Source organism: Pistacia vera, unplaced genomic scaffold, assembly GCF_008641045.1.
Source record: "Pistacia vera cultivar Batoury unplaced genomic scaffold, PisVer_v2 Contig400, whole genome shotgun sequence".
Classification (NCBI taxonomy): domain Eukaryota; kingdom Viridiplantae; phylum Streptophyta; class Magnoliopsida; order Sapindales; family Anacardiaceae; genus Pistacia; species Pistacia vera.
The window spans coordinates 389496-405069 of NW_022196225.1; the positions used below are offsets into that span (position 1 = coordinate 389496).

The 15574-nt window shown below is 37.5% G+C and overlaps 1 protein-coding gene across 1 annotated transcript; it reads left to right on the forward strand.

Moving 5' to 3' along the window:
- The first annotated feature begins 8613 nt into the window (after positions 1-8613).
- LOC116141900 lies at positions 8614-13102 on the forward strand. Its single transcript, XM_031427378.1, has 4 exons — positions 8614-9992; positions 10967-11371; positions 11441-11652; positions 12344-13102. Exons 1-4 carry the CDS (start codon positions 9557-9559, stop codon positions 12587-12589), a joined length of 1299 nt encoding a protein of 432 aa, XP_031283238.1. The 5' UTR covers positions 8614-9556; the 3' UTR covers positions 12590-13102.
- The last annotated feature ends 2472 nt before the right edge of the window (positions 13103-15574 follow it).

Here is a 15574-nt window from a genome sequence, read left to right on the forward strand (position 1 = left end):
TGTGTTAAAGGAAGTTCTTCTCAGTACCAGGGAACCAAGTGCGGGAGTGTTAGGACCGAACTAGGAAGGTCCATACCGCATCGACAAAGTGATAAGACCGGGGACTTATCATCTCAAAAGGCTGAATGATTCCAAAGTACCCCGAGCTTGGAATGCTAAGCACCTTCGACCATACTATCAGTAATTCCGAATTGAGTTTTCCTTGTAAATTAATTTCTGATTTTTGTAAATCATTTCCTTGTAAAGTGTTATTTTGTGCGCTTGTAACAATCTTCGCATGTAATCTTGTTCGTGTAAATGTGTTATGTTATCACACTTGTTCCAATAATGTAAGCAATCAAAATGTACTCATGTATAATAAAGAGAACAAAAATTGTAAAAGCAAAAATGTATTTCATTAATGAGAAAAGTACAGCAGGCAAAATGGCATGACTATAAGCCCTAATCCGGCTCCTAGAGGACTGACCTCATCGTCCTAGGGCTAGTCGGCTGGGGGTTTCTCCGAGGCATGTCCCGAACCTCCTGTCTGATCAAATGCTCGGGTAGCCGCCACTTCGCCATCCTCACGTGCCATGGACATAAGTGTACCCTGCCAATCCTCTGGGAGGTCGGACATATCAAGTCGTGGATTCTTTGGTCGCAAGGCATAGATAGACTCGATTGCCAATTCGGCAGCCTTCTCATCGACCTCCGTTGCCTGATTCTGTATCTCTTCTATCAAGGAAGCAACTTTTCCCTGACTTGCCTGAAGTTCAACCTCGAGAGCTTGCCTTAGCTTCTCGAAGTCGTCCCTCTCTTGTTCTGTTCGCAAGGCCTGCAGAGAGGTCGCTTTGAGCTCCTGGTCTTTCTCTCCGGCCTCCTTGGAGAGTCTAGCTACGGTCCTTTGTAGCTCCTTTATTTTCTCTCCATGCTTCTCGAGCTATGCTTTTTGGAAGTCTACCATGCGAAGAGCCGCGTCTCTTTCATTCAGGTACCGGTTCGTCGACTCAGAGGACATGTTTCTTTCTATTTCAGCGGTTTTCAGGCTTCACTTGAGCATTGTGTTCTCTTCCCTCAGTGCGACCTCCCCCTTTGCAGCTCCCAGCCGAACCTTCTCCGGGGACAATTGCATGGAAAGTAGGGCCTGCAAACAAGGAAAGATAAAAGTTAGCTTACCAGAAGCTAAGAGAAGTCCTCACCGAGGACAGTTCGTTTACCTTGCTTAAGTGTTGCAACGATGTGGACATCAGGTCCATGTCGCTGGAGCCTACGAACTGCTCAAATGCTTTCGAAAGTCCACACTCCAGCAAAGTGTAGACCATCGACTGTAGATACTCTGGAAGGCTCCCCAGCGAGTCCAGCACTAGGGTCCCTTTCTTCCCGCCTTCCGCAGGGGCCGTGTCGCTTGTCAGTTCTTTATCCAACCTCCTTCCGACGTCTTGCTGCGACCTCTTGGGTTGATCACCCTCAGATTCGGTCTCTGACTCTTTGACCTGAATCTGCCTCCTCTTCTTTCGTTGAGCCGTTGTCTTTAGCCTCGAGCGAGCAGGCGACGGCTAGGGGACCTTCGTGGTTCGGATCGGTGCGTCTTCTGACGGTTGGCGCTGAGAAGTTCTAGCAGGTCGCACCGGTGGGCCCGATGTTGCACCTTCAGTCGGGGAAACGGTAGGAGCAGCATCAGTCGCCTTAGCTTTTCTTGACCGAGGAAAATTGAGCGGCCGTCGTCGCGGCTGCTCTGACTCCTTCAGAGGCATGGTCGCTGCATGCAAAGCATCGTTAGCAAAGATATTTCATTTCACGACCAGAAAAGGACCAGTTAGCAAGACTTACTCAATGGGGGCTCTAAAGATGCGTTTGCATTGAAGAAACCGTATTTCCTCAAATTTACAGTCGTCACGAGCTTCTTCGCGTCGCGCCTGTCCTCAGGTAAAAGTCGAAATTCACGATCCTATTTGGGTCAAAGAGCAGTCCTAGGTCGGTCGTCTTGTTAACTGTCAAAAAAGAATCAGGTCGTTAGAAATAGCACATTTTAAATTTAATGAATTCGTCAATCAAAAAAAAAAAAAAAAAAAAGGAAGAAAAGAAAAAGAGGCCTACTCGGTTCCTGGAAGCGGCAATGACTGTCATAGTGAAAGAAGAAAAACTTTGTTTCATAGGCCCTCACGTTGCTAGGGTAACTGTGTATCCCCTCGGCGATAGTAAGTTACCTGGACAAGTAATAAGAATCCTTGTCCTTGCTCTTTTTCAAAAAATACGAGCAGCTGAGCTCCGTCGCGGTCAGCTCGCCCAGCCCATTCTCATGACACGCGATGTACATTGCAACGGCAATGACGTAGGCGTTCGAAGTCAGCTAGATCGACGCGATCCCGAAGTGATCCAAAAGCGACCTGATGAAAGGGTGGAAGGGGATCAGTCCCCCACCCTTGATGATCTCCTCAGAGATCGCAGCCAGACCACTTAATGGGTATCACGATGAATGTGCCACGTCGAGGAAAACGTCCACCTCGATACCGTACTGTTTTATTACCCTCTCGAGCTCATCCCCGGTAAGTACCAAGAAGACCTCGGGAGGGATACTCGAAGCACCCTGCGGGGACGAACTGGTTCCTTGCTCAGATCTGGTTGTTGAGGGGTCCATTTTATCGGTTTGCAAAAGCGACAAGCAAGAGGGTCATTTAGCCACCATACACTAATTCGTACAATGATGTGAAGGGAAACAAACTCCCTAAATCCTAAAGGAAAACCCTAACAGCATGATTCAAGCCGCCATTCATGGCTTGAACCCGACATAAGCATCTCGTCTCCGAGGGGCTACCGGAAGACTGACGCCATTTAACCATGGAAAATAAGGAAACAAAAACAGAGAAAGGTTCTTACCTCTCGGAGTATGAGGATAGCTTCTGCTTCGAATACCAGAAAAATTTTGGTTTAGAAGGCAAAGGTTCCAGGCTTGCGAAAACCTTTTACTCTCTGTGAAAAAGACTCTGGTGACATTGCCTGAGAAAGATTTGAGTTTTTACAGCGCATGAACCGACGTTTGGTTTTCTCGAAATTGAAACAGCGTTTGGGCGGCAAAGATTTCTCACCGTTGATCACGGCCACGTGTCGCACATCAGCGAGGAAGAGTGAGTGTCATGACTAAGGAAAGTCAAATCTTCATCTTTCCCATTGAAAAGCTCAAACGACGGTCATCTCTCTCTCAAAGCATTAATTGCGCCTCAGTCTGCATTTAATGCTTTGGTAAGGGGCGTCGTTCCAACATGCCACGCATTTAATGTTCTGATAAAGCATACTGTGTCAGCATACAACGCATTTAATGAGTCTGGCTGGCACTTATCACGCACAGGGCACATCTGTCAGCGCAGAGACTGCTTCATTAAATGCACCCATATCAAAAGCACAACAGGTGACGTCTGACGAAATCAGGTTGCTCGTCCTCTGCAAACAATGATCATGCGAGGTCATGTTCGTAAAAAGTGCCATCCCGACCTACTTTCAAACAGGTCGGAATCACCAGAATTCCCAGGAATTATCCAATTGCAGCGTGACTTGTAGTTTTCAAGGTTCGATCCTCGAACCTTAAAAATTAGGGGACTTTTGTTATGCCTAAAAAATATAAGGGCTGACGTAAGGTCCAGTCAGCCTGCAAGAGTTAGATCATGGGTACACCCACAGCCTACTTCCGTCAGAATAGTGGGTGCACGTCAAGCCAGCTAGAAGCTGTGATGATCCTACGTGTCCAATCCCTGCTCTAAATCACGCAAATCACTCTGGAAGGTGGGCAATGTGACATAAAGAAGGATTTGCACGGATAATCCCACCAACTTACAGATTCAGTGATCATTACCTCAATGCATCCCACTATAAATTGAGAGTTCCTCTCTCATTAAAGGGATTTGCTCATTATTATTCTTGATTAGCTATTCTCTCTCAAAGATATACAGCTTTCTCTCTCTTGTATTATCATTTTGTAAATCATTTGTAAGTCAGTCCGCTAACGCGACCTGACCCTTATCATTAATACAAACATCAGTGGACGTAGGACTTGCTACCTTAGCATTCGAACCACTTTAAAAACTGTTCCCATTGCGTTTACTGTCATTTTCCATTCCATTCACGTGTGTCTTTTGGGTCAGCTCCACATTTCACACGTGTGTTTCGTTGGTGTAAAAATCAAGCATCAACAAGATAATTGTTATTTGACATTAATACGAGAGCATTTGTGTCCAAAATTTTTATTAAGGGTAAAATTAGTGCAATAATAGGATTACCATGATAATCTTCAAATATCACCCTCCTCTAAGTTGATAATCACATAACCCCTTAGGTGCATTTGGATCGAGGGTAATTTTCGTTTATTTTACAAGATTCTAGTATTTGATTTGCAAGTAATAAAATATTACAAGTATCTTTTATTGCAAATAGTGTTTATTATTGGTAATATATAGGGTAATCATATACCCTCCCCTAGGGCTATTATTAAAAAATTATTAGGTAATCTGATTTTTATACCTATTTTACCCTTAATTAAATACTATTTCGGACACAATCGCCCTCAAATGTTTACCAAATAATCATTACTCAACCCTTCTACATTTAAGAATTTGGCTAAAACACCCTAGCTACAAAAAAGTTTAAAAATTAACAAAATACCCCCAACCATCCAAAATCACCGACTGTTGTTACTCACCACCATTGGCAGTCAGCGTCTATCACTGTAATGGCGCATGACCGACGAGATTTGGCGTCTATTGTCGGTAAGACCTTTTGTGATCCATGGCCGAAAATAGCCACATCTTTGACCATGAAATAGCATGGATTTATAATCTATGGCCGGAAATGGCTTTGTTGTTGCACGGCCAACCATATACGACTAGTCGTGGGCCACCCCGTCGACTGCTGCGGTGGTGGTTGCCTGCCGGCAATGGCTTGGGGTGGGTGAGGGTGATTATATGGCTAGGATGTTTTAGCAAAATTTCAAATATAAGGGATTAAAAGAAATTGTTCAAGAAATAATAATAATAATAATAATAAAAAATATTATATTAATTTTAAAAGGTATGACAATTTGGTAATCTAAATAATATATCTACCCATTTATCCTCCTAACTAAACTTATTATTTACCGATTTATTCGAACCAACTAAATATATTTCTTAAATATTTTCAGTAATCTTTAAAGTGATTTATCTTTCCATTAATATAACATCCCTTATAATAAAACATTATATGATTTAAAGGTACCTTTTATATCATTTCTTATATTACCTGAATAATAAAAAAACTATTGAAATCTTTTATTACAGCTATCAAAAAAATAGATTATTGTATTAGTCTTAAGGGCTCCAACCCAACAAAGCCTAAATGTAATGATCACTTCCCGAAACCTGTAAATGTAACTCCAATTGACTTAAAGCTTATTGTTTGAAAATATTATTACCTTTGACAAACGAATAATTACATTTTACTTTTTGTTTTTTAAGGCATGGGAGCATGCAATTATTATATAACTATTAATAATTTCTAAAAATAAATATGTTTCCAAGTATGGCCACAACACAAACCTCCCTTCAATATTATTGAGATCAGATCTCATTCAATAAAAATAAAGTAAAAAAAATGAAAAAGCAAGAAAATCACCGACAAATATTTGTATCAAAGATCACATGAATGAGACACTAAATACAAAAAAACCTTCAAGTTTTCGGGGGAGAAGAATCTTAATATGTTACATGATTTTCTTTTATTTATTTGTGAAATTTGAGTTAGAAAAACATGACCCTTTTGCCCTTGTCGATTGATAGATTTTTTATTGTTGAGGTTGAGGAGACCATTTTGACCCATACCTTTCATATCACTTTCTTTCTTACACCTGATTTTTTTTTTTTTTTTTAATGGCGGGACGACTCTATACCTAATTTTTTTTTTCAATTTGAAAAAATTCATGTGTATTATTGGATATGACCTATTTAAAACATCTTTCGTTGGTGTATCATGTATGTGTATCCAGTGTCTTCTTTCTAACATTTGGAACGTTTGATTCAGGAAATGTTGGATTACTAGAAAATTAGATTACTTTGAAAATTACTGAGAATCTTTAGGAAAATGTGTTTGGTTAATTGGTAGGTTTGTTATATTAATATGTTTGGTTTGGAGGAATAAATTGGTAGGTATGTTATTTAAATTACTGAATTGTCCTCTAATTAAATATTATTATTATTATATTTTTTAATATTGATTATATAACCCCCTTGTATTTAAAAACTTAGCAAAAACAACCCCATAATAAAAGTTTAGAAAATCAATAAAGCACCCCTACCAACCTAGCCATTGTTGGCCACCGGCAACCACCGCAGGCCGCCGACAACCTAACGACACACGGAAGGCAGAAATGGCCTTCGTGGCAGATGTATAGCCATTTCCAACCAAAGATCTGTCCGCTAGACGTGGCAAATCTGGCCGTCGACGGCCAGATCTAGCACGATCTGGCCAAAAATGGCCATATAGGCGAACAGCGGTGACTGGCCGTGGCGGTGGTTGCCGACGGCAGGTGGGTGGGGGTAGTGGCTTGGGTGGGCTGTAATTTGTTTTGAATTCAAGGATAATTTTGTCCAAAAAGTTAATTAATTGGGATGAAATAGTAAAAGCTATATTCATATAAATAAATTCAAAAACAAGGGCATTATTGTTCTAAAATTTTATTAATAAGGGATAGAATTGTAAAAAAAAAAAAAAATTATCTTGGTAATCTTAAAATACCTAAGAAAATTGAAGTAATCAGATTACCTCTAATATTATCAACAGTAACTACTATTGGTATTTGAAGATTACCGGAATCTTATATTACTTGACAATCAAATGTAATAATCAAGTAATATAAGATGACATAACTCTAGTAATCCCACATTGCCTGCAAACAAACGCGCCCTCGTAGTTATTTTAAAAAAAAAAAAATTATGTTATCTAATTATAATTCAGAAAAAAGTTATAAGAATGGTCTGCCGCAATTATTTTAAGATTGGAAAAGGCCTCCAACGTTTATAATGAGGTTAGAAATTGTCTCCCGTACCATAATTGTCAGGATCAAACACTTATCATCGTATTAAAAGCTATAAGGCCTATTCGGTACATTATTTGAAATATGATATTCTGAATAGGATATGATAAGATTATGAAAATATGTTTGATACAATTTTTTAAAACATTTAGATTATTTTTTAACCTTTTACATTTGTGAAAGGTAATTGTATGTTTTAAGTTGAATAGAATAAGATTATATTTTGAATAGAATTCCGTGAATAGAGAAATAAACACGATATTTTACTCTTTGCAATAGGATAATAGAATAGTGTTATGCTTGGGAGAATAGGGCTGACGTGGCGCCCAGCTAAGTGCGAAAGTTCAGACCTCGGGAAGAGTCTACTGCCATTCTGACACAGCTACGTCGTGTGATCATGGTTGCACCCACAGCTTGCTTCTGTCAAAATAATGGGTGCACGTCAGGCCAGCCAGGAGTTATGGTGAACCCGCGTGTCCAATCCCTGCAGCAAATCACGTGAATTACTCTAAAAGAAGGATTTGCCTGGATCATCCCACCAACTCACAGATTCAGTGATCATTACCTCAAGACATCCCACTATAAAATGGGAGCTCCTCTCTCATTAAAGGGATTCGCGCATTTTTACTCTTGAAAATTATTTCTCTTTCTCTAGAATAGACAGCCTTTGATACCTTGTATCATCAGTGTAATATCAGTTGTCTAAAGCGACCTGACCCTTTTCTTTAATAAAAACATCAGTGGACGTAGGATTTGCTTCCTTAACATCCGAACCACTTTAAAACTCCTTCCTCACTGCATTTATTGTCATTTTCCTTTCCATTTACGTGTATCTTTTAGGCAAACTCAACATTTCATACGTGTGATTCGTTGGTGTTAAAATCACGCATCAACAAATAGCAATTTGAAAAGTGTACAAAATATAGAGATAGTTATCAATAAAAGCGCAATCCTTATTTTGGTCTCCAGACCAGTTGCCACGGCAAAATGCTAGCTCATCTAGCCAACAGTCTCACTTCAACACTTGACTGCAATCAGTATACTCTCAAAGGGATTCAAGCCCATGATCAACTATAGTTATTAATAGAAGCACAGCCATATTTTCTTAAACCAACAACTTTATGTGACGGTTCAAGGAGACTCGATCACTTAGCCTCTACCATGGCAAAATGTCGCCCATCTAGCCTACGTTAACACAAATTTATTAATCGATTTTCACATAATAAAACTAGGATCCGATCTCTACAACTAAAGCCTAAAGGGGCATTTATTTAAATGGAGAAACTTTTTAGGGGTTTACCGTATTACACTGTACTAAGTTTTAACACTATTAAGAAGAAATAAACTAATATTTTTGAAACAATGGTATATAATTACATTCACCAAACTTCAGGGGGTAATGAAAATTACCTTATTATTATTATTAACAGTGGACCATGCAATCATGCATTTACAAAAGAGTCAAACTCGTAAACATAAAGGACAAGAAAGTAATTTCTCTAACCCATAAATCAAAAGGCCTAATTTGCGCGGCTTTTCCTGTGCTAGTGTGCAGTATAGAAGGCAGTGACCAGTGAGACTGAGTGCTCCGTTCTGACAATATTCTCTGTACGATGCTCACTGTTTTTGTTGGGCTTCGTGTTCACAGATTTCTATTTTCCATGTAACACCAAATCTGTAAACCATATTTATTTAACAATCTCACAGATTTCCCTCTTTAACTCCTCCATTTTTAACCCACACTTTTCTCAAAATTGGTAATCAATTCTTTTTTAATATTCTTCCTCTAAATCCAACAATTGATTGTTTTCCCTTTGTAACGTTTTCATTGTTCCCAATAGTTGACTGTTGCACAGTAATCCACCCACCCACATTACTCATTCACTTACTCCTCTTTCTGGGTTTTTTTAGGGCTTTTGTGTTCTTGTTGAGTCTGTTGATCTTCTTGGTTTTCTTGGGTTTTTGTTTGATTTTTGGGGGATTTCTGCTTCCGGGTTGGGGTTAAATCGTTGAAAGAGGCTTTTTTGAGGCGGTTTTTTGGTGGTTTGGTATAATGTTGATCAAAATGTTGCCTTTTTAGTTGTGTAATGTTGTGAAAATTTGTGATTCTTTTGAGAGTTTTGTGGGTTCTTGATCTTCTTGTGAGTTTTCATTGAGCTTTTGTGGTGAAATAAAGTTAGTTAGTTTGGAGTTTGTGAAGCTGATTAAAGCTTTACAGTGTAAAGTTTTTCAACTTTGTGGTCTTCTGTTGTGATCTTCAAGGAATGGCTTATTAGATACTAGCTTAAGGAACTTTGAAAGATTTATATACTGGTTTCTGCTGGGACCTTTTTTGCTTGAAGATTTTAATTAATTTGTTCTATTGAGCTTGGAATAAGAATAATGTGCTTTGATTACAAAGTTGCTTTCTTTTTTTGATGGGAGATTCTGGGTTTTAGAAAGTATGATATAGAAGAAAGAATTTAGATCTAGTATTCTGAGGTAAAAGTTCATTTGTATGAGAAAAATCAGTTGTTGAACATGGATTTTTTTAAAGTTAAAAAGTTTAGGAAAACTCACAAACCAGACCCAGAAAAGGATTTGGAAGATAAGCCAGTTCCACAGCCTGAGGAACCCAAAAATGAGAATGTGAGTGGTGATGATTTGAATAAATCACCTAACACTGACTCTAGTAATGAGTATGAGGATGATGATGATGATTTTATAACAAATGAGGTGAAGAGAAGGCTGAAAGAACTTAGGAGGAACAGTTTCATGGTACTGATTCCGGAAGAGGAGCCGTGTGCTGAAGAGGAGGATGAGGAAGAGGAGGGCGGCGAGACGAGTTCTTGTGAGTGGAGAGATGTAGAGGCAGAAGGTAGACAATGGTGGGGTGGATTTGATGCTGTTTATGATAAGTATTGCGAGCGAATGCTGTTCTTTGATCGGATGAGTGCGCAGCAGCTCAATCTAGCTGGTAAATATTGGCTTTTTTTTTTTTTTTTTTTTTTAATCTTGATTTAGTGAATAATAACTTTGATATTATTTATGATTGGTATACGTGATGAGGAAAGAGTGCTGCATTTCGATTGGCATTTGTATAATTTTTGTTTATTTGTCTTTTAAACTATATAAATGATGGAGTTTCTTGATTGATTGTCCTGATTCAATATGCATTTTGCTTGTCTTACTTTAATTTGGAAGGATTTTGTGTTCTGAGAAATTTCTATATCAGCTAAGAGATGAACTCAGAAAGTAATGGCACGATAGATCATATGTTGTTGAACACAGTCCACTTTGGAGTTGATTCATGCCCGAGCCTTGAAGCCTTATCATGTTACCATCTTGTTAAAGAGGCAGATTTGTAAATGGATCCGTTAAGGGCTGACTTGTTGGGGGCATTGCTTTATTGTACCGCTTTTAGTGTTCAACTTGGACAATTTGGTAGCTCATTACTTGACTTTTTGTAGGAAAATTATCGTGTTCATTTTAAGCTTAAGTTGTTTTTAAGAAGGGTAGAATGCTATTAATTGTCTTAGCAGCTTTTCTTTACTTGATACAAAATTCGGAAACAAGTTCATATGAAATCTATTCTAGGTTCTTATTGTCCCAATGGCTGGCAATCAGTAACCCGCATTACTACTCATTGCCTTTCTGATGCTTGTTATTTCCTAAGATAAGAACACAACATGGCAGATAAGAAAGTAGTCTATAAAATTATTAAAGCTTATATTTTACCTCTTTCTTAATTTTAATCCCAAGGGAAAACCTAGCTAAGACATTATGTACCCTGGGTTTCCTGAACTCCGCCAATTTTCTTCAGCTTTGTGACGCCTGGTGTCACTTTTTCTTGTTCTGCTCTTTCTTTTATTGTAACCAAATTTATGACTTATCTTTTATTCCTGCCTCCTATCTGGTCTATTTACAGTAAGAGGTTTTATTTTGCTGTAGGGCCTCAAATTCCTTCAACTCCATCTCCAAAATCCACATCAAAAAAGCTTGCATCTCCGTTTCGATGCCTTTCTATGAAAAAGATTGAAGAACCTGAAGAAGAAACTGAGCACCTGCAACAGCCAGCTCGTAACGCTTATCAAGATCTTGAAACTGCATATGTAGCTCAAATGTGCTTAACTTGGGAGGCCCTTCACTGCCAATACACTCAACTGTGTCAAAAGATCTCATGCCAACCCGAAAATCCCACATGTTACAACCAAAGTGCTCAGCATATTCAACAGTTCCAGGTTTTATTACAAAGGTTTATAGAAAATGAGCCTTTTGAACGAGGTCTTAGGCCTGAAATTTATGCTCGTACCAGGAATGTTTTCCCAAAACTGCTTCAAGTTCCAAATATAAAAGGTAAATTTCTTCGAATCCACAGTATTGATTGGAGAATTTTATTTGACTCAATATTGCTTGTTGTTTTAGGTTCAGCTCAAAAAGAGAAAGAGACTGAGGAAGAAGAATCCAATTTTGTGGTCCTTGCTTCGGATCTTACCAAGATTATTGAGAGTTCGATCATGACTCTGTACCTTTTCCTAAAGATGGACAGGACAAAGTCAGGTGGTGTCCTTTACCTGTTTGGAAATCAGAGCCAGATTGCAACCCCTCTTCATCAAGTTCAATCTTCTCTTGAAAAGGTAAGGTTTTGCCACGCTCTTCATTCTTATAAAAAATAGCATAAATTATATGCATTTTTATCTGCCTTGATTTATCAAGAGATCTTCTCGGGCCCTCAAAGTAGGATATTCTAGCTTTTTCACTGAAACAATTTGGAGTTTTATATGATCCATATCATTGGTTTCATTACCTGTCATGCTATTTGTCTGAGAATTGACAGCTCAAGTTGTTTGCATGCCCTTCATGACATTCCCCTTGTGGTTTGTGGTGTATTAATGGATTTCAGACAACTAGTTATCTATTATTGTACTTGATGGAACGTATCAATTATCTATACTGTATCGAAAATGAATTCTAACCAAATAAAATTATTAAAAACATCTAGAATATTGCTAGGAGTTTTCATGGCATTTTATTAGGCATAATATCTTTTTAGAACTTGTTTCCTCCTAGAGAGGCTTAGGACCTTTATTGAGGCAACTCCCAGACTGCTGTCACAGCCCATTCAATACATGGATGCTATCAGATATTTTTTTTAGTAAAGGCTTCAAATGATTTATTGCATCTTCTTTTTTGTGTATGTCTATGTACCTAAATATTGGAAACCTTGAATCTTGTAATGTCAAAATCAATTGCTACACTCATGTTATCTGAAGAAACTGTGTTCAGAAATCTTTACGAGCTTCTGACAACTGATCCTCCATGTCGCAGAAAAAGATGAAGCTGAAGGAACTGCATAAAAAGAGTAAGGGCTTTAAAAAGAAGTCCTGGCCTCAAACATGGGAAGATATTCAGCTGCTGTTTGGCCTCATCGACATCAAAATCATGTCAAGGGTTCTTAGAATGGTGAGGATCACCCAAGAGCAGTTGTTTTGGTGTGAAGAAAAGATGAAAAGGTTAGATTTATCTGACGGAAAGTTGAAAAGAGATCCCTCTCCTATCCTTTTTCCTTGTTGATAGTCGTGGGGAAGATTGAACAAGCAAATTTATCTAATGGTCAGCTGCCAAAGAGATCCTCCCCTAGTTCTTTTCAATTTTGGGTGCTATTCAGGACCTTTCTTTGAGGATGATAGAAATACCAATCTTCCATATATTGTCAATTCAAGGTTTCATGATACTAGCTTTATGTTAAGGAGTGTTGTACAGGCAATAGGGCGATGTATTGCGGAAGTCTTTGGTGTCGAAGTCTGCGATAGATGGCAATTTGATTGCATATGGTTAAAATTATTTGTTGATCTGCACCAGTGGCATAAAGGAAGAAGTAATTCTGCTATCTTTCGGAAAAAGGGTTTCTTATGGGCATTAGTAGGAGAAAGGACAGGTGAAAAGGGCAGCCTATAATTTGATAAATGTAAGCTTCTTTAATGAAAAACTGTATGAAGTTGTAGGAGGGTGTTATTCTCTTTGCAACCATTTTGTTGTTGCAGAGATACGTTGTTCATGCGTTGTGAAAAAGTGATTTCTAAATTTGTCGTCTCATTCTGTGCAAAATGAAGGTGCCCACTGCCCAATATGTCTATAAAGTAGGATTTGATTAAAGGTGAAGTATCCTTGAAGGATTGAAGGAGAAGACGAATTAAACTAATCAATAATTAGAGGATAAACTAAACTATTAACAAGGTTAAGCATGTGGAATAATACTGGGTGTTCAATGGATTTTGAGGATTAATTAAGGTGAGTGTAAATTAATTTGACATCGGAGTACCCAAAAAAATATGGCCAATTAGGGTGCGTTTGTTTTAGTATTTTGAATAGTATTTTTGAAAAAGTAAGAGTTTCGTGGTAATAATTAGTAGGATTTGAAAATTAAAAAAAAAAAAAAAACTCTTTAGGTTTGTTAATTTATAACAAAAACATTAAAAATTATAAAAACACTCTCATCCATCCATTAAATACCGATTGCTTGTCACCATCGCTAGATGGTTACCGGAGTCGTCGTATCGGCCCACGACTGGTTGGATCTAGTTGGTCGTGCGTCGAGATGACCTTTTCTAACCAGATCCACTGTAGATTTGATCGAAAAAGGTCAGAATTACTACTAGATATGACCATTAACAGCCAGATCTGACCGTGTTTGGTCGTCAACAACAGCTATATCTTTGCCGTCGTTAACGACTAGTTACGGTCATATCTTTGGCTATAGATCTGACATTTTTCGACCAAATCTATGGTGGATCTAGTAAAAAAAGGTTATATATGTGTATTACTGGCCATATCCAGCCAATAGTGTACCATTATACTAAATTCTGGCCACCTTTTGGTAGTGGTGGTCAGAATCTGACAAATATAGGTGGGGGTGTTTTTATCAATTTCTAAACTTTTTTTTGGAGGTGTTTTGTTAAATTAACAAAACATAAAGGATTTAAATAATTGAATAAAATATAATAACATTTTCAAAATAAAAAAATAAATGTGTATTTTGGAAATGATAAGAATATGATAATACAAAAATATGAAACAAGAGCACCCAAACTCGTGTAGTGCAACAAACACAATTACTTAAAAGACCTTTTTGTTTTTGACAAGATATATTATGATTTTTTTTAATTGATTTAGTCTGTAAAACCTTTCATGTATTTTTATTCCATTTTTACCCCTCCACAACTCTCACGTATTCACTCTAGTAACTCTATGATTAAAATGACTCTAGCGTTAAGAGTCATTAATTTTTTATGTAATTATTCTCCAAAGAAATTGCAGTTATAAAATATAGTAATAAGGTTGTCATTTCCTAATGATTCTACAAGATAGAGCTAGATTTGATAATAGGGTTTTATATTTCAGGAATTTATTGTGTAATTCCTTGGAAAGACAATGGTTCAACAGTTGTCTCAGAAGACAATATAAATTGGTATAATCCCTTGGAAAGACGATGGTCCAACGCTTGTCTCAAAAAGACAAAATAAATTGGACGGCACAAATTTAACAGCAGCCACTTGGAAGCTCCCGACACCTGGGGACTGGGGCTTCGTCATTTTCTTTAGAGTAAAATACTAAGTTATGTCTTAAAAGGTATTTTTTTTAAATATTATTTTATTATTTAAATTTATATTTTATTTTTAATTTTGTATCATTACGATCTTATATTATCATTATTTTTTCTCTAATTATCACTCAGTAAAACCTCTTAAACTCTATTTCTGTTGATCTTATTAATCGTCGGTAATCAAACGATTAGAATTTGTGCTACTGCCTCTCCCAAATCAAATCCCAACCACTAAAATGCAACTTTTCATCACTAAAAGACTCATCCACATTCTCTCTTTAAAAGCTCTAACAGTCTTGACTGAGTTTATTCTTTTTTTACTATTAGAATATAAATTTAGATAGTAAAATTGTATTTTAAAAATCAGTGGGTGGGAAAGTGTCATTAAGCCATTATTAGTGTGGGAAAAAGTTGTTAACTCTTTTCTTTTCTTCTTTTTAATTTTTGTCTAGCAATTGGCACTATCAATCCTCTTCCCTTTTCTATTTTATCAATCTTATTCACTAATTAAATTATACACAACTTTTTTATGTGGCTACCCTTCTAACTTTAGGGTTTTTATATGAGTAAACGACATTTTCCCACCTAAGGTTTGCCTCGATGACGCTTTCTCTTACAAAGAGTTTTAAAATATCACTTTCCCATCGAAAGATTATATTTCGTTATTACCCAAAGCTGATTCTGATAGCAAAAATTTTCTCTGTCACTACTATTTAAACTTCTGGTCTTCTCTTTACAAAAGTTCTCTCACTCTGGCACTTGATTTCTTGTCAATTGTCGACTACCACAAAACTAGAGTTTCTTGTTCTTAGCTTATTTTTGGCTGATTCTTAGAGCAAATATTCAATCGGTCACCACCATTCGATTTAGTGGCCTCCACTCTAGAAAACCTCTCTTACCTTGGTTTTTGGTAACTCGCCGAGCACTGACTTAGAAAGTAAAGTGTATTTTGAGTA